Below are 18,727 nucleotides of genomic sequence, written 5' to 3'. Positions count from 1 at the left end.
CTATGAAGATGACACAGATGCTGAGTGCCAAATGAGGGCCCATGGAAACTGGCACATGATGAAAGCAGAAGCCATTTCTTTTTATATCAATGCAGAATAGAGTGACGATAATGGGGTCCTCAGCAGAATAACTGTCTTGATTAGGCATTCACAAAGGCACGTGTAGCGTTGGTTTATAGTGCCATTTCAGTTATGTAAGGATAACTTCACAGACTACAGTGGAAGGATGGTTGGAACGGAGACTCGAAAGCAATATGCGAGTTGCTTTGACGTGTTGTGAAAAGAGAAATTCCCTTCTGGAATTCCCCGAGTGCGTAAAAGCTCGAGGCGATGTGATTGTTCTTCTGTGGTAAATTGTGATAAATAAATAAAAAACGCGGCTTCGACCCTACAGAAGACAAGTGGGCTACAGAGGGCATTTATATTTAAATATAAATAAAATGAATGTAATGTCATAATGTTGGCTAATACTGCTTTAGTTAGTTCTAAAACGATTAATTAACATTGAGAAATTTATGTTTCAGACAAAAAGTCGACGGTTCGTATATTTTTGTCCAACAAAAATAGTTTCTAAAAGAAACTTGAAAGTTTGGCAAAAACACACTAAAAGCCGCTTTGAATCAACGTAAAAGTGGAGCGTCGCCATTGAGATTTCTCATCCCCGCTCTGCTCTCTCTTCGCATTACTCACAAACTCAAGTATAATATTTATATAATAAATAGCAGCACTATTTGAATGCCATAAATTGTATAATATTAAGGCCTTTATCATTTAAATGATCTGTGCCTTTTTTTTAATCTTATTTTATACTGAGCAGCAACTCACTCTCAACTAATTCACCTGCGTTTGTATGTTTGTAAGTAAATAACAAATATCAAAAGTCGATAATGTACAGCAAAAATATTGTAAATAACCCCTCATAAAAGTAATGAATCTGAAATGTAACCCTCACCCACCCTCTACAAGGGTGAACGTAATGACTAATCTAGTCTTTCCACTCTGCTTTAGTGGACAGAGTAGAACCAGAGTAGTAGTACTGTAGTACAGTAACGGTAGTACAGTTATAATAACAGAACAGTACGTATTGCCAAAGACTACAGAAATATCATTGAAAGAGAATGGTATTGCTAACAGCGTGTCTGCGTGCTAAGAGCAAACAAAATAACAGAACCAATCAGAGGCGCGAATGCACAGCACGTGATCGAACATTGGGCTTCCACTAGAGTGGCTTGAGTCGCGTCTGTTAGAGCATTCTTCTTTTGTCGTTGCTGTACTTGTAGCTGCTTGCCGTTTGCTTCAATAACAACACCGCCGCTGTACCAGCGTGGCTTACCTCTAAGGTCAGCCTGGATTGTCTTGAATTTCTTCTGACAACGTAACTATTAAGGTAATAAACGTCGATGTGTTCTGTAGGTATCGTCTGTTTTTCGAGAATGTGACGTTTTCAGGGGATTTTTAATGAGAAATAGATACGCCGCTAGATAACGGGTCAATGCTGGTGTTTCGTCTAGAGGTAACGTTAACGTTTAACGTTATCGTTATATTCCAACGCAGAATGTCTTGAAAACTGTATTTAAAGTATTTTGTCATATAGTGTTGTGTTAATAATGGTTTTTGTCTACAGGTATATCAAAATGTGTGTGTTTAAGTAGTGGAAATCCTCAAGCTTTGGTTAACTTCTGCTCACTTTAAACTAAAATGGTAATGATGCTCTTTGTCACCATATAAAGTTACCTTTTATACATTAAACTGGTATGAAATCCCTCTGAAATATGTTGATAGGTTTTTGTTGATTATGTAAATGTCAATTCTACACATTAAGTTTTGGTTTGATTTGGTCCATTTGTCTTCTGGTTTTCAGCTAACGTTACATTTACAACGTTCACGTGCATATCAACAAATATTCACAAAATGTTTTAGTCAATTTAGTGCAATTTGAACAAATTACCTAAAGTAAATTGTCCCACAAGGCTGTGTCTCATAACATGGTATGCTGGCAACATTTGTGGCCATTATTGACACTTTTGAGCTGACTAGGCAGCACTTTAGGTTTTGAGACACAACCACAGTGTCTTGTTCTTAGGTTATGCAGTTTTAACACTTTCATAATCAGATGAAGTTTAACATGATCCCACGCTTGACACAGCTTTGAACTGTTCTGTTTCATCTGTCTGTGATATCAACAAAGAACTAGAAAGAAATATTTGATCTAAAGGAAACAGTGTTCAAAAATATATCTTTAGGGTTCTTTTTAGCTTGTTTGGACCTGTTGAAAAAAATGATTCATTTGTTTATATAAGCTTCCCAAAGTAAGGGAAAATACCAGAGAACTATAAACCCTTGAGAAAAGTCATGGGAACTAATTAAATCCTAAAAGTCAAAGAAATGTCTATAGTAAATGTAATTATTAGTTTTTAGTTATGCCGTGTAAATCCTCTAAAATATTAAATTGGAGAAATGTTACTGTAATGTAGACTAAAACTTTTAAGTCATTGTGAGCTAATCATTTTTTTTGAGTCTATTTTCAATGAAACAAAAAGGATTTTTAATAATCTTTATCCAATAATCACAGAGGACTGGAAAGATCATTGGATAAAATGAGTGGTGTGTGTGTAGGCTATATATAAATATATTTGTTGTGTGTGGAATTGTTTACAGTATGATTATGAAATAGTTTTATGCGATAGCAGGCAGTGGGTTGGCTGTGATGGACAGACAGAGTCATGATTATCTACAGATTGTAACCAAATTTGTCCACTCAACAGGCTGTGACATTCTGGAAGGAGGCTTTATGTAAAGCTTGAGCAAAGGGAATTTAGTTGTGTGTAAACACTGAACACTAAAGTCCTTTGGCTTCACAGGAATCCAAGTGGCTCCCATGAAAGAGACTGTTGTAAAACTGTCCATAATAAATTACAGAAGCACAGCAACTTCCGACGCCTGCTGTGTTCTTATCTGTCTTGTTAATATGATTGCGTCTCTGTGTGTGTTTCTTTTACCTTATCTTGATATTGCGTTATGTTTATATGGGACAAAACAGTTCTCTTCATTCTTGCTCATCTGTTGGCCTGTTCCTGAGACCTGAATGTGAGCAGCAAATTTTACGATTAAGGGACTTGGGTAGTAGCGATTATCCACAGCCTATTTTATGCATCAATCTCAAACGGAAAAATTATATTAAAGTGATATTAAACTTATTTACTGAATAACTGTTATTGTTCTGTTTGCTTTGCAGAGGCATCATGGAGGAAGAGGAGCACTTTGTGAACATAGACCTGAACGATGACAACATCTGCAGCATCTGTAAACTAGAAACGGACACAGGAACGCTTTCCTTCTGCCATGTGTGCTTTGAACTGAGCATTGAGGGTAAGAGTAGTTTTTGGTATAAGCATTTTAATGTCCTCAACTTGCCAGTTCTGGGTCAGATTATGCTAATTATAAATGAGTAAAACATCTTTCTTTATCCGCCCATGCATATCCCACTCATTCATGTATTAGCGAGCCTTTTGTTCCGCCGCTTCGTGTGCTGCTCAAAAAAGTGAACTGGAGCGTTTGAAGTGCCACTTTGGCATCTAATTAACGCTCTGCTTATTAAGGGTTGACTAGTGTTTCCTGAGGGGCCTCATTGGAGTGGCACTTTTGTTCTCTGCAGCTGTCATGTTTTGCTCTGAACCCCCCCCCCAAAAAAAGTGTGTTTCAAATAGTATTACATCGTCATGGCAGGATGTAGGCATCTTGGGTATAAAGAATTTTCTTTGGAACTGCATGCCTTTGTTTGGATTTTTCTGTCGTTAGTTTCTGTAATGTGATTTTCAGGTTTCAGTTATGAAGTTATGAAGAAATTGCTAGACAGGAAGTTTTTAATTATATATGAGGATTCTGAGGTTTGGGAGCATGATTAGACATTAATTAGAAGGTAAAGTGTCATTTTGTTTTGAGATGCTCAATATATCGATACCATATCTGGTTTTGTCTGTATTTGTATAGGTCAGGATTGGATGTTTATTTGTGCAATTTAATTGTTTTAAATTTATGTAGCACTTACACTCCCTTAAAGTAAATAATAATAATACAAAATTGTTGAATATAGTCTTTAGAAAACTCAAAATGAATGTCAATTTTCCATACTCTGTGTAATAATGTTGTGATGAATTAAATTTTTGCTTTGTGGCTTTTTTACATGTGGTGTCAGTTAGAGCTGCACAATTCTGGATAAATTGAGAATACTTTTTTTTTTACAAACAGATCACGATTCGGAACAGACAACTAAACAAAATAACATGTAATTGACTAGAGGTTCTGACAAAATGTTAATTGCTGCAGTCTTTCAAATGTTTAATTAATCTAAATGAATCATTTTAATAAATGGTTTGAATGAATGATTCAATGACTCACTTATAAATACTTGTTTCATTACTGGATGAATTAGCGAGCGAATTTTGAACGAATCTCTTGAATCAATGATTCAATAACAAATTACATTTTTAACAGACACTTGTCGCCACCTGGTAGCGTAAAGATGTAATGATGCAAGCGTTATTTCAAGTGCCGAGTTACTTTCAAAAGATGATTTTGATCTCTACCGTAGAGTGTTTATATCCAAACTATAAACTTTTATCCCAGTAGTTCTATGATGATATTGCGATTACCAATTAATCATGCAGCACTAGCGTCAGTTTCAGTTAATTACATGATTATCAGGTTTCACAGTTGGGAGTTGGGACTAAATCTCTAAACAGGAATTTGTAGGAAAGGATTCCCAGGTTTGTACCTAAGAGGACATGGTGATGGAAAAAATAGTGATGGGAAGAAAAATTGTTTCAGTATTGCATTTGCTCCCAAAAAAGTATTACATTCCACTGAGAAACTTTGTATTTGCTCTCAAAACCACTGAAATATAGTTTTTCCTCCCACCTCATACTATTTCCATCTACAGTTTTGTGAGAGAACGCAAAAGTTTTGCAAGTGAATAGACGTAATGCTTTCAAACGTTCTCGTTCATGTTTATTTGTGCGCTCTCTTAGCGTCAAAGGTATATATTTATAGCGTGTTTTTACAAGCATTTGTTGCCAATCGCGTGCCAAATGCTCATAAATCCTTTGATTTTAACCAACACGGTGTAAAGATTCATTGTACAATTAAGACAGCTTTTTTTTTATTATAATGGGATTATATTTATTATAATAATTTCATGAGAGCGCAGAATTCAGTGAGCTTGCGCTCTAGAGATTGACAACCTTTCCTTCTCTTCTGTTTATATGCGCGATTGAATAACAAAACTGTGATGATTGCTGACCAACAGACGAGACAAAATGAGACACAGTTCTTAAATCAACAGTTTTTGCTCTGGTACTGAAATAGATAATGAGAACTCTGGAATTTTACTGGTATTGAACATTCTAGTACCTTGAAAACCCTAGTTAAAATATGATAATTATTGGTTATCAACTGTTACATTAAAATGATAGTTGTGTAGGTATCGGCCAGAATTTCCTCTATGCATCTCTAGTGTATCTCTAGTTTTGTTTTATTGTGGCTTTATTTTCTAGCAATGATTCAATGTGGCACGTCCTGCCAGTAAAGGCCTGTATACGTTCATTCTGTGGTTGTGTTGGGTCAATGGCCAATCTAGGTCAGGTTGTCAAAGCATGACTAGTGGATTCTATTACATAGAACTGTACATGGGAACTATGAATGACCCTTGCATTTGTAATGTCAGGTGTTTGTCTTCTGGAAGCCTTGTTGTATTGTGTAACAGTGTGGTGTACTAACAGTGTCTCCTGAGAATGTCACTTGAAAAATAAACATCATCATCATCAGTCTTTTTTTTTGTACCTCCCTTCCTCTATTTATTCTGTTTATTTTTGTATTCTTCTACCTTGAAATTTCAGCAAAGCTGAGATTTCAACTGCAATGCATTTTCAATCCAGACCATCTCAAAAATTAGGGATCATTCAGACAGGCTGTCATTTTTGCAAACGCTTTTCTGTGATTTATCTGCTTATCTGTGACATGCATAATCCCAGTTTATGAAGCGTCTGGATTTGAGCTGGAGAAGAAATCATCTGTGACTCCATCGAAGGGCTGGGTCCACTCACAGCACCGAGCTCACAAATTAGACACACTGAATATGCATGCCTGTGATTAGAAGGTTACAGCTCTTGAATATTTAACAGAAGAGTGCATGAGTGATCTGGCCAGGCAGCACACAATCGCCCAGGCATGATGGTGAGCTGCAGGCAGCGGTATGTCATGAGTGATTCACCACAGAATGGCAGAGTGTTGCACAACAGCACTCGTGGACCCATGAGAGGTCACTGACAGGCCTGACAGTACTCGCTCACAGGTTATTCCTTTTCTGATTGGCTGTTTGCCATTGAGTTGCATTCTCTTCCCACTAACAATACACCCCAACATTCCCTGCGTGGGTAAACAAGCACAAGCTGACTGTGCATGTTTAGACCTGAATGCTCATTTGCCCACACCTGCTCGCACACCTGCATACCCTCAATAAAACATTCTGGCTTCCGATGTAACCGAACTTGTTCGTTCTTCACCCCCGCATTTTTTCCCCCTACGTATTAATTTCTCCTCCTCTATTTATTCTTTGGACAGCCCAACTACAAATTTGGGTAATTTTTTTGGGGTAGTACCTCTTCTGTAGCAGAAGAGGTACTTTCAGTGGCTATTTTTATATTGACACTTTTACATATGTTGCACATGCTGTGCAGTTCTGCTTTTCTGTTTCATCCAGAGGTGGACAGTAACAAAGTACATTTACTTGAGTACTGTACTTAAGTATACTTTTTGAGTATCTGTACTTTACTTGAGTATTATTTTCTCTGGAAACTTTTTACTTTAACTTCACTACATTTGAAAGACAAATATCGTACTTTTTACTCCACTACATTTGTGTCAAGGTCCTTGAGTAGAAAGTAGTAACATTAGTCAGGGGTTGCATATTTGGTTGGAAATGAAAGTCAGGTTGACGTCAGAAACCCGACGTCATATTGACGTCAGCATCCGATGTTGGATTTTGGTTGGAACGTCTGTCCAACATTGGAGATTAACGTCAGTCTGATGTTGGATTCTGACATCAACCTGATTTTCATTTTCAACGTTGGAGTTGGTCTTCTAAATTCAAATTTTGTCATTGTTTTGGAGCACACTAGCTTATAGATAACAGTAAAGCTAACACATTCATACTAAAAGCCAAAAAAACTTTAAATAGGGCACTCTTTGAGGGAACAGCCATTTGGGTGTCCAAAACCATTGTGGATGTTATTGAGTGACTTATTCAATCTCACATTCAATCCTACTACTGGAACTGTGTTCTAGAAATAAATGTGATATTGATATGAGGGTAGGCAGGCGTAGATTAAGAGGCATAAGGTACTGTAAGTATTACACACAACAATGCAACAATAATAAAACAATGCATTGACATTTACTTTTTACTTTTGATACTTAAGTACTTTTAAAAACAAGTACTTCTGTACTTTTACTTAAGTAAAAATCAGTCTTTACAACTTTTACTTGTAACGGAGTAATATTTGACCAGTAGTATCTGTACTTTCACTCAAGTAAGGAAGTTGTGTACTTTATCCACCTCTGGTTTCATCAGAGCAGGTTCTCCAAGCACAGAGAGAAAGAAATGACGACACTAACAGTTATATTATAACAGTTATATCTGTGCTAGGGATGCACCGATTTGAACCAGTACCGATAATTCTTTATATTTGAAAGCTGATAACTGATATTTTGGCTGATAAATCTAAATCCAAATTTTATGTAATTTTTAAGAGCCTGATTAGAAAAACAAAAGTCTCATCTTTAAAAGCCATGTCCTAAGCACTTCTACATTACATTACAGTACAGTACAGTAGCCTAGTTTGAAGCTGAAAGATTTGAGAGTGGTTAGTTTTTAGCTGAAATGCTTGTTGCAAGAAATGCACACCACATAAGGAAAGACTGGTGGAGATTGCAGATCAGAATGTACATTTTGGATGGATGTACGGGGGTCTTGTATCGTTCGAAAATGGATGCCTGTAGAGCTGCATCTTTTCTTATGTAAGAAATAACTGTGGCAGCCATATTTTAATAGCACTTTGATTCATGCTGTCTAGCGCTGATGGAATAGCTTGGGAAATGTTTCATGGGAGTTTGACTTTTTAACATCAGTTGCTTGCCAGTGCATGCCGTTTTTTGCATGATATGAAGTGTTCCTTGTGTATTTTGCTTTAGTTCTAGACTTATACTGTTTTATTACACAATTAACAAAAACTGGTGCGATGGTATGATTATTTTCGAAAGCTCACCAAGGCTGCATTTATTTGATGCAATAGTAAAATATTTGAAAATGTAATTTATTTATGTGATGGCAAAGCTGAATTTTCAGCATCATTACTCCAGTCTTCAGTGTCACATGATCTTTTAGAAATCATTCTAATATGCTGATTTGGTGCTCAAGAAACGTTCCTTAACAATGTTGAAAATGGTTTAATATTTTAGTGGAAACTGTGATTATTTGTTCAGGATTCTTTGATGAATAGAATGTTCAAAAGAACAGCATTTCATTGAAATATATATTTTTGGTATGATTATAAATGTCTTTACTGTTATTTTTGATCAATTTAACGCTTTCTTGTTGAATTAAAGTATTAATTTCTGTATTCTGTAATTTTAGCTTGTATGTTTCAGAGACGGAGAATTGGCTCTGACAGATGCAAGCCTGGCAATAGAAATATTATAGAATACGATTTCTAATGCTTCTTCCTTATGCAAAATTCGTTGCCATGATGCTAGTGTGTTCTGGGTGGTTGCTAGGGGTCAAAGGAGCCTAAGATCCCAACCAAAGTCCCTTTAAGGCAAGTAATTTCACTCCGCGTCGGCGGCCATCTTTGAAACGCCTCTCGGGAGCTATTTCAGTCATGCATGTACAGCTCATATCTCTTTGAATGGGGTAACATAAAATTCTCCAAAGCTGTTCACCAAGCTTACGAATAAATTCCATATTTGAAATCGCCAGTGATATCTGACAACAGCTGTCTCATAAATTTTGTTTCCAAACATTATTTTTTAGCCTTGACCAGCCAATGCGCAGAACACTGACTGTTTCTATAGGAAGCTTCTAACGGCAGCTGTGATGCAATTACTTTATCAATTGGCGCGATTAGCTCTTTTATTTAGAAGGCGAGACTCATTCCACCATATCGCGCATTGCACTTTCTCCCATTCATAGTCACATGAGTGCACCGTCAAGTCTTTGTCCCAACTCTCTGATATTCTTGTCCTTAGATCGGGCTCTGGTCCCTCCGTTAATGAGAGTCTATGGGATATTTTCCCCCTCACCAAGTCTATTGTCGGATTGTGTAGAGAAGTAGTAACACACCTCTCCTCACCAAACTGCAAGATTTAAGGTATCATGTTCGTCTTTGTTTTTTCAAGGCCATTCTATTTAATGGTTTTATTCTCATCACACTGTAGTGTCAGACTCTGCCCGCTCTTCTTTTCCACTGGCCCTGAAAGACCTCGATGGCTGGCTGGTTTCTTGCTCTGCCGAGCACACTCACTCAGGACTAACAGTTTCCCCGCAGCAGACACAAGCCGTCTCTCTCATCCTTTTACGTAAGAGCAGTGGAATTTGAGCTTGTGTACATCAGCCCAGTGAATGGCTGGAAAACTGATTATTCCAGATACTTGGAGCACAGCACAAAAACAATGCTGAAACTCTGTGTGTCGTTTGTTTGCTTGTACTTGTGTGCTCGAGATGTTTCTAGTTTTTCCTGCGCTCATTTATGTATATTGACTATCCTAACTGATCGATGTAAGATAGTACACTAGTTTGACCTCTTGACACTGAAGTTACATGCAGTCTGCATGGTGGATGAGAGCTGATTTGCTGACTGCACTTTTCTTGCTCAGCAAGCTTTCCATTTGAGTAATGCTTCTCCATGCTCCATAGTAATCGGAGGCTTTCAGCAATATTTCTGCCCTTTGAAATGGAGGCATTAGGGAAAACACATCCTCATAGGTAATGTAGGATGACAGTATTACTTTCATAAATTGCCTCACAGCAGGTTTTTTCCAGTATATGCACATGGGAAATGTTTTACACTGTTCTTGTTTTCAGTGTTTGTATGCTACGCGTGGTCTACTGTACAATAGTAATGTATTTTTGTCACAGTTTCAAGTTAAACCAAACATTTATTTTGATGGCTAGTCATAAAGACCTTTGAGTTTCTATGTCTTTATGATATGACAATAGTTTTACAAATGAAATGAAGTGACTCTCAGAGCGGCTCTGGAGATAAAGTTCATGTCCTCATATAGTGAGACAGCAGACGCTGTAAACACCACAAGCATTAGTAGACTTTTTTGCGCTTTTAATATTTACAGTAATGTAATTTGATTAATTGTATTTTCATCCAAAATTTGCCTAATTCTGTGACAATATACTGTAGATTCCATTTATTTTTGGATTCTGCGTTTTCAGCTTTCCTGCCTTTATGGTTCTACTCGTGCCTTGAAGAGCTTTTTAATCCTAATCCAAGGGATATATTTTACTCTGGTCTGTAGTGGTTGATTGCTTCTGTAGGAACAGGATATATGATATATGAACAGCTATATTTATTCTGTTGTGGGTGACGTGACGCCTCCATGTCAATCACTGCAGCTGTTGTCCTCGCTCCAGCTTTGACCATGAGGTGCTGTTTTGGGCATGGCGGTTTCACTATTACCCCACGTGCCCATTTCCTGCATATACACAACACACACACACAGACACACTGAAGTGTGTCAAGGATCCAGTGTCCTTTCTTCATAAAGCAGAAGCAGCCCACATGATTATGAATTAACACGCATGAGACAGGAAGAACAGGCTGATTCAGTAGCTGAATCATTTTATTTAAAGAATTGAAACATTTCTCAATATATGAACGCCAGATTGAGAACACATTTGTAATATTTTGCAGTGCACAATCATTATCTTTGAAAATACTGAACAAGAACAGTTATTACTGTACGTTGGATTGGGGAGTACATGGTGTATTTGAAGGTTGTTTATATGATTTAATTGAATGCTCTGTTTATCTAAAGTGAGGAATAACTGAGTGAAATGGTGATTTAATGGAACAATGAAAAGTCAAATGACATAGTTTGCACTTGATAAGATTACCGTTTCCATGACAGCGACCCCCACCTTCACCCTTGGTAAATCGGCTAATCTCGTTGGTGCTGTTTCTAAGTAGTAACACGGATTACAAGGCCTCCTTTCTTTTCTTGTCTCAATCTCCGTTCTTGTCATCCTTACCGAGAGACTCTTGCTTTTTGTTGTTGTGGTTGTTGTTGAGGCCAGAGTATTACACAAGCACCATTGAGTGTGTCATCACTAAAGGGTTTGATTCAGAACACTTCTTCTCTGTCTGCTTTCAGACATCAGCTAGATATGGAAATCAGTTATTTGCAAGTTGACACAGATTTTGTGTTTTGACTTAGATGCCTTTTTCAGAGTTTTTTTCCAGCAAGTGTTTATAAATGTATAGCTGTCATGGAGTTAAATTAAGTTTTTTTTTTTTATATATTCAAATGTGCATTTGTTGTTGTTGTTGTTGTTTATAGAAAATAATGATAATATTAGAAAATTAATATTAGAATATTTATTATTGTGTGTGTGACACACACGCACATATATATATATATATATATATAATCCTCTTGTTGAGCCTTGAATCAGTCAGTGATGTTGATAGAGGAAATTATGTATAATTCTTATGTATCACATACTTTTTCAGTGTCTTGTTTGCTAGGCTCATGATTCCCGCAGTAATGATTTTTGGGTTGCACTGGCTTATGGTGAAAGTTAAAACACTCATAACTCCTTGTGCTCATGTTTTCTGTCAGAGCCTGTCGTGTGTGTGTGTGTTTTAACCTTCAGTACCTCTATTTATAATCACACTCTACAGTGTTCTTTCCTGTTATTCAGACTTCGCTGTGAAGTGCAGGAAATTGGTTTATTGTAAGACGGTGAATTCATTTGGCTTTTGCCTCCTCTCAGCTGTGAGCTGCTCTGCTTAAGAAAAGCACAGTGAGTCAAGCTAAACCAAGACACCCAAAGTCTTGAGTTTAGTGGTACATTGTGCGCAGACATTACTGGAACCGTGTATGTGGTGAGGGCTCCTCAGCTCACAGTTACCTTGAAGCAAATGAAACCACCGGTTATGACTAATCCACTGTTTAATGCTGCTTCATTTCAGTTTATTCTTAAAGGGATAGTTCAGCCAAAAATGAAAACTTGTATGACTTTCTTGGGAACACAAAAGATGATATTTTAAAGAATGTTTCTACTGTTTTTGTCCACACCGTAAAAGTCAGCGGACTCCAAAACTACACTTGACCTCACTGAGACCTTTTTTCTAAAACTATTTGAAATCGTGCCGGACTGGATGAAGTCAGTGAGGTGAATTATAGAACCAGATCCATGTAAACTGGATCAAATGATTCACTGAAAAGATCTGACTCGTCAGAATAATTTTGTTCATGTATAAGATGTCACTGCTGCTCTCATGCAGTAGAGCTAGGGCAGATTATTAGGTTTTCAGTGGAAAAAGTTACAATTTTCATTGATTTTGACCCTTGTATTCTTTTTTTATGACACCAAAATTTTAAGACACCATTGGCTTTCACAAATCTTGAATCCATTTTTGAAAACCACACCAAGAAAATACTAACCTATAACTAATATGTTCAAACATTATTAAAGACCAGTAAACAGTTAGTTATAAAATAAGAACAAATAAACAAATTGCAAGCAATAGCACAAATAAACACTAGAACAATTATACAAATGAGATAAATGGTGCTTTAAGTTTTTTGGGGCCTGGCCATTGGGCCTTCGTCGTGTTCCACAAAAGAAAGAAAGTTATATGGAAAATATAAGAGAGAGTAGCCTAAATAATGGCAGAATTTTCAGCTTTTCTTTTTAAAAGCAAATGAGTGTGTGTCTGTCTTTGTGCATCCCACAACAGTCTCTGCTGACATGATTACAACTCAAAACATGTTTGAACAAAACTAAGCTCTGACACAAATGGCACATCCCAACGCAAAACCGACACATAATGGCACCCAGCCGCACTCGTTCTGTGCCTCTGTGTTTTATTTGTTCTTGGCCTACTTTAAGTTTTAGGCAGAAGTGTGTTTCTACTCTGCTTTTCAAGGACCCAAAACAGGAAGTGATGTTTTCAGGTGCTGATTTGCTCAGAGATGTATAGATGCATCTGTTTCAAGCTTGTGAGTTTTACAGTGTTTGAAGGGCGTTAAGATGTGTACCTCTTTTAATCTAGCAAAATGGGCACAGTTGTTGTTGTCATGTGACTTTATATTTAGAGAGGCCCATCATATACACCTGATAAGCATTTTAATATACTATGTTTAGCCCATGACAAGCAGTGAATTGCTAATATCTAAGTGTGTCCTCCTTTGTGTTTTATACTAGGTATATCCAGCGCCACCCTGCTGCACTCCAAGTCTCTACGTGGGCATAGGGACTGCTTCGAAAAGTACCATCTCATCGCCAACCAGAAGCTCTCCCGTGCCAAGGCCTCTCACAGCACATACGAGGGCGTGAAACGGGCTCTAAGCCAGCGGATCAACCGCATTATACAGTACACCCAGAACAGAGACTCTTTAACCGCAGAGACACCTGGGCGCTGGGGAGCCAAACAGATTCTGTGTCACTCCCAGCAGGGCGGTAGGAAGCTCGTGCCCCAGTCGGATGCTCAAGTTCCCCGCTATGCACCGCGATGGGCGGACGATGCGTCAATGGCGGTTTCGGAGTATGGGAAATCCATGCTGGACTGCCACTCTGCAGAGGAGCTCGGCCTCGACCTGCTGCAGGGCCCACGCCAGGGATTATGGGCCGGAGAACAGCAGAACCGAGAGCAGAGAGACACAGCCAGACACAAAGGACACAGTCAAGAAGAACGTGAGTATTTATGATATACGCTATCGTTCAAACGTTAGGGATAAGTACTTTTTTTTTCTTTCTTTTTTTAAGAAATGAATGGTTTTATTTAGCAAGGATGTGTTAAATTGATCAAAAACAACAGTAAAGATGTTGCAGAACATTTCTATTTCAAATAAATGCTGTTTTTTTTTTACTTTATCATGGTTGCAACAAAAATATTAAGCACAATTGTTTTTAACATTTATATGAAAATGCCTCTTGTGCACCATATCATATTAGAATGATTTCTGAATGATCATGTGACACTGAAGACTGGAGTAATGATGCTGAAAATGTAGCTTTGCCAGGAATAAATTACATTTGAAAATATATTCAAATAAAAAAATTACTTTAAACTGTAATAACATTTCACAATATTACAGTTTTTACTGTATTTTTGATCAAATAATAGTGCATTTGCTATGGTTTTGTTGGCTTTACAAAATCAAGCAACATAGTGAATGGTTTTGGGCTCACTTAAATTCTCTCGGTAATGTCTTTGACAAAGTGAAGGAGAGAAATCGATATCCTCACCATTAGGCTTTTATCTGACGCTTTGTATCTCTGCATCTTTCCCGTCAATACAGTCCACAAAACACCAGACCTTAAGTCCAGACCTTGATTACTCGCTCCGTTCTTCAATGTTTATCTCACCCAAAGAAATGTCTTCAAGTTAAAAACAGATATGTCATCAGGGTCACAGCACATGCTTTTCAGAGCTGCACATCTGATTTCAATGCTTCTCAAGGACTGTTATGAGGTCATCTGCCTTCAGCTGTGAAAGGAGATGTTTGTCAGTTTTCATTTTTTTGGAAAAGATAGCTAGAGAATGATTTTCATACCCACTTTAATGTTTGTCTTTCTGTTTCAGTGGTGACGATGAGTGTGGAGGAGCTTCACCAGCTGAACGAGCAGCTGCTGTTACAGATACAAAGTGAGTTTGATCTTCAAACCCAAAGCTCACCCAAAATAAGAAAAATATGACCGTTTTCATTTTTGAGGTGAACTACTCCATTTAACCTAAACGCATACTGTATGGAAGAGTGACTTGATATAAAAATAATGTTTTTATGTGATATACCATATTCCCTTTGCAAAATATGGTATGTCACAACAAAAAATGATGTGGTAGATATTTTATTCATCTAGTCAAGGCTCAACAGTATAGCTTTCCTCCTGCCCAGTTTGCACTGAACCTGCCAACAGTTTATCTAGCGCCAACACTTACTTATTTGCCTATTTATTTCATTGTCATTATTTTCTTTTCTTTTTTTAAAATGTTTTATTTACTTTATTTTATTTATATTTTCTTATAAAAAAATTAAATGTTACTTTTAACATTTTTCTTTACAAAGATAATTTGCAATAATAGAAATAAATTCTGCAATTTTTACAATTATACAAGGTGCTCCATAAATTCATAAACACTTTTTCTGGAAAATGATGGCATACATTACTGATTGGTGTGTTATTTTCCGTGTCCAGGAAATATGCTTCCCATGAAGAAGCATATTATAACACCACAAACATATAAACGAAATTAAAAACTTGCATTTTTATGCCTCAAAAACTTAAAGAAAATCATGCAAACTATAAAAATAGTAAGAGACAGTTCTGCACTTTGGCCTGCTGGCTATCCTTATTATTGAGCCCAGCTTATGCACATTTCAAGTTTATTGCGTAGGTTACCATTATTCTTGAACTAATACACACTGTGTGTTTGTCCCTCAGATGTGTTTGAGGAGCTCTCTGTAGCTGTGCAGGAGAAGGACTCTCTTTCATCAGAGCTTCATGTACGGCACATAGCCATTGAGCAGCTCTTCAAAAACTGTGCCAAGCTGCCGTGGCTCCAGATCGGGCGAGCCGGGGTCAAAGCTAGCAACAACCCAGTGGAATGAGACCTTTTTTGGGGACAACCGAGTCCCCCAAAGACCAAAAAGTAACCGCAGCTCCAAGCAGACTCTTGCGGAAGCTCAAAGCTCAAACGGACCGGAAACGCACACACTGTGCTAATGAGTTTAATGTCTCCTCGCTGAATCTTCAGCTGGACTTTAAAAAGCGAAAGTGTTTTGCAGGCCTGTTCAAAGTGTTTCTATGCAGAATGAGGTGTTTTTAAAACCTTACAAAGACTCTTTTTTTTCTTTTCCATTCATATGTTGCTTTTTCCTCCTCATATCACTGTTTACTCTCTACACTTGATCATGGGTGGTTAATAGACTTGGAATAGTCTGACAATGTTCCTCCTGCACATTCGGGCTTGCTGATTGGTTGTGGTGTTGCTGTGGTAACTGTTGCTTAGTTAACAGTTTTTCCCTCCCTCTGCTCATTGCAGTGGAACTTGTTAATGACTGTGGTTGTTCTGTTACTCTTTATTTCTCCTGTTGTGCCGAGATACGACACAAACGCTTTAGAGGAAGTTTACATTTATTTTATTGCACTCTTAAAGCTGTTCTTCAAATTGACATTTCATTGGTGCATCACAACATTTCACAGGTTATGATTAAGAGAATAGCAGTTTGGACATGAACGTTTCAGCTGGAATGGTTAGTTCACACATGTTAAGCACAGGCCTAACTTTGATTTAGGCTTAATTTAGTGCTGGGATTAATATTGGAATGATAGGAATGCTTAACCAAAGCCTTTGTTACCTCAAGGTAACTATTTCAGTATTTATTTTATGACAATTATTTGCTTGCTACAAATATTCAAAACCAAATTTGACTTTTTTTTTTAAAGTGGTTTTCCTTTCTGTAGCGTTTAGAGGTTGTTTTCTTGTGGTATTATAGTATGGTTTCTTACATTTATTAGAGTCTGTGCATAAAGTGAAAGTACAGTCAGGGCAAAGCTGCCTTGATTTTTAGATCAGACTGTGTCACCATCTGGTGGCCATTCAGAGAATCCTGTCCACTTGCTGCCCTGAAGTGTGTGCATGGTTCTGTGTCTATTATTATTGTTCTATGAAGTCTATTATCTCTAGAATCTTAAAAAAAAAATGTAAATCTCAACATTGTTTTAAGGAATCAGCTAGGTATTTTGAATTATCCGTTCTCTTTATAAGAGATGCACATTCGACTGACCCCTCTGGGGTTTCTAAGAATATTTTATTTTCTACGAGTGAGTTATCTATCATTCTGATTATGCTCTGAAAGGTAAAGTCAGCAAACTATAGCTGTGAGTTATTATGGATGAGTTGTGGAAAAGAAGCAATATGTGTCTGAAGTGTCAGGTTTGTTTTTTTGTGCAGTTTAAAAGCTTTCTTTTATGATTCACTCTGTGATTTGTCACAGGAGGTCGGAGGAAATGAAATGAAATGAAGCACACTGTTCAAATGTTTGTGTGCTGTGGAGATACTGAATGAACTATGTGGATGAGATTCATCTTTGTTTCGAGTGTGTTGCATATGTAGGCCATATGTTAAACTTATGTTGGTGTTAATGATGTATTGTTCTTTTTCTCTTAATTCATTATTGTGCTATTATTTTGCTTTTTGTTTTTCCAGTGGTCTGTGTTATGTGACATTTAAAGCGGTTTATGCAATACTGTTTTATTAGTGGATCTTCCCATCATTGTGGAAGATTTCTGGATGTTTTTGTTTGGAGTGATGTGTACAATTTCTTTAAGGGAATGAATTAATAAAAATATTTTTCCTAAACCTCTGTGTGATTATTTGCCTTTAATTCACTGGGTTCACCAGCAGCTGGTATGGTTGTTTCTAAAATGTGCCCTGGACTATCCGATACCTGGTCTTAAAGCACTTTAAGTAAAGTGAATGGTGAAGTAAATTCATTATGCTTGCATTTTAAATGGTTTGCTGAAAAAAAGTATTCTTGAAATATTGTGCTGAACACAACCAGATGGTTATTACTTGAATGACAAAATGTATACATGTATTCATTCATTGCTAAACATCTTTCAGTTTGAACTGAAATTTACATGCATACATAGTTTGAACATCAAACATTGCCTACAGTGTGTTTCTAGGCACTTTCTGGCCAAGTTTCATTCATTCTCTACTTTTGCATACCCAATTAAAGGGATATTTCACCCAAAAATGAAAATTCTGTTATCACTTACCCTCATTTTGTTCCAAACCTGTATGAGTGTCTTTCTTCTGTTGAACACAAAAGAAGATATTTTGAAGAATGTTGGTATCCAGGCGGTTGTCTGGTGGCATTTACTTTCATAGTCCTTTTTTGGTAAGTCAGTGCTGTCAACTGTTTGATTACCATCATTCTTTAAAATATCTTCTTTTGTGTTCAACAGAAGATAGAAACTCACACAGGTTTGGAACAAAATGAGGGTGAGTAAGTGATGACAGAATTGTCATTTGTAGGTGAGCTAACCCTTTAATAACAATAATAATTAAATTATTGTTGTTTATAATAATGTATTATTTAGATCATTTAAATGTTTGCTGATTTGTTGATAAGATAGACATTAAAGACCGAGCTCTGCATTTTGCCACATATACTGTATCCCATAATTTATTACTGATCCCCCCACAGAATGTTTGTGTCATTTTGTTTGCCATTTCTCTATTTTCTGATGACATAGGTGGCTTGACCAAGTTACCGCCGTTTTAATGTCGAAACAATATCTGTAACTTTGGTATTTCGGAGAGAACTCTGTTTGTTTACCAGGGTGAATTTTTGATATCGTGAACAGAAATGCTTTTTTGTTTAACATTTTTGAGCGGTTCCGCGCTGCAGCTCTTTGGTTCCG

At 37.1% G+C, this 18,727-nt stretch overlaps 1 protein-coding gene across 1 annotated transcript; it reads left to right on the top strand.

The window, feature by feature from the left end:
- Nucleotides 1-1,264: 1,264 nt before the first annotated feature.
- Nucleotides 1,265-17,657, top strand: cUnh21orf91 (chromosome Un C21orf91 homolog). The gene is made up of 5 exons (XM_084104662.1): nucleotides 1,265-1,387; nucleotides 3,236-3,369; nucleotides 13,496-13,984; nucleotides 14,877-14,939; nucleotides 15,737-17,657. Exons 2-5 carry the CDS (start codon nucleotides 3,243-3,245, stop codon nucleotides 15,901-15,903), a joined length of 846 nt encoding a protein of 281 aa, XP_083960788.1. The 5' UTR covers nucleotides 1,265-1,387; nucleotides 3,236-3,242; the 3' UTR covers nucleotides 15,904-17,657.
- Nucleotides 17,658-18,727: the final 1,070 nt, after the last annotated feature.

The sequence above is a fragment of the Abramis brama genome (genome assembly GCF_963993115.1).
Source record: "Abramis brama genome assembly, chromosome: 25".
In the NCBI taxonomy this organism is placed as follows: Eukaryota; Metazoa; Chordata; class Actinopteri; order Cypriniformes; family Leuciscidae; genus Abramis; species Abramis brama.
The sequence above is the reverse complement of the archived record's forward strand: the minus strand, read 5'-3'. Positions and strand labels throughout refer to the sequence as shown.

Coding starts and splice junctions, on each gene's coding strand:
- cUnh21orf91 (XM_084104662.1), top strand. CDS start 3,243: ATGGAGGAAGAGGAGCACTTTGTGAACATAGACCTGAACGATGACAAC. Junction 13,985..14,876: donor AGGACACAGTCAAGAAGAAC/GTGAGTATTTAT, acceptor TTTCTGTTTCAG/TGGTGACGATGAGTGTGGAG. Junction 14,940..15,736: donor GCTGCTGTTACAGATACAAA/GTGAGTTTGATC, acceptor TTTGTCCCTCAG/ATGTGTTTGAGGAGCTCTCT.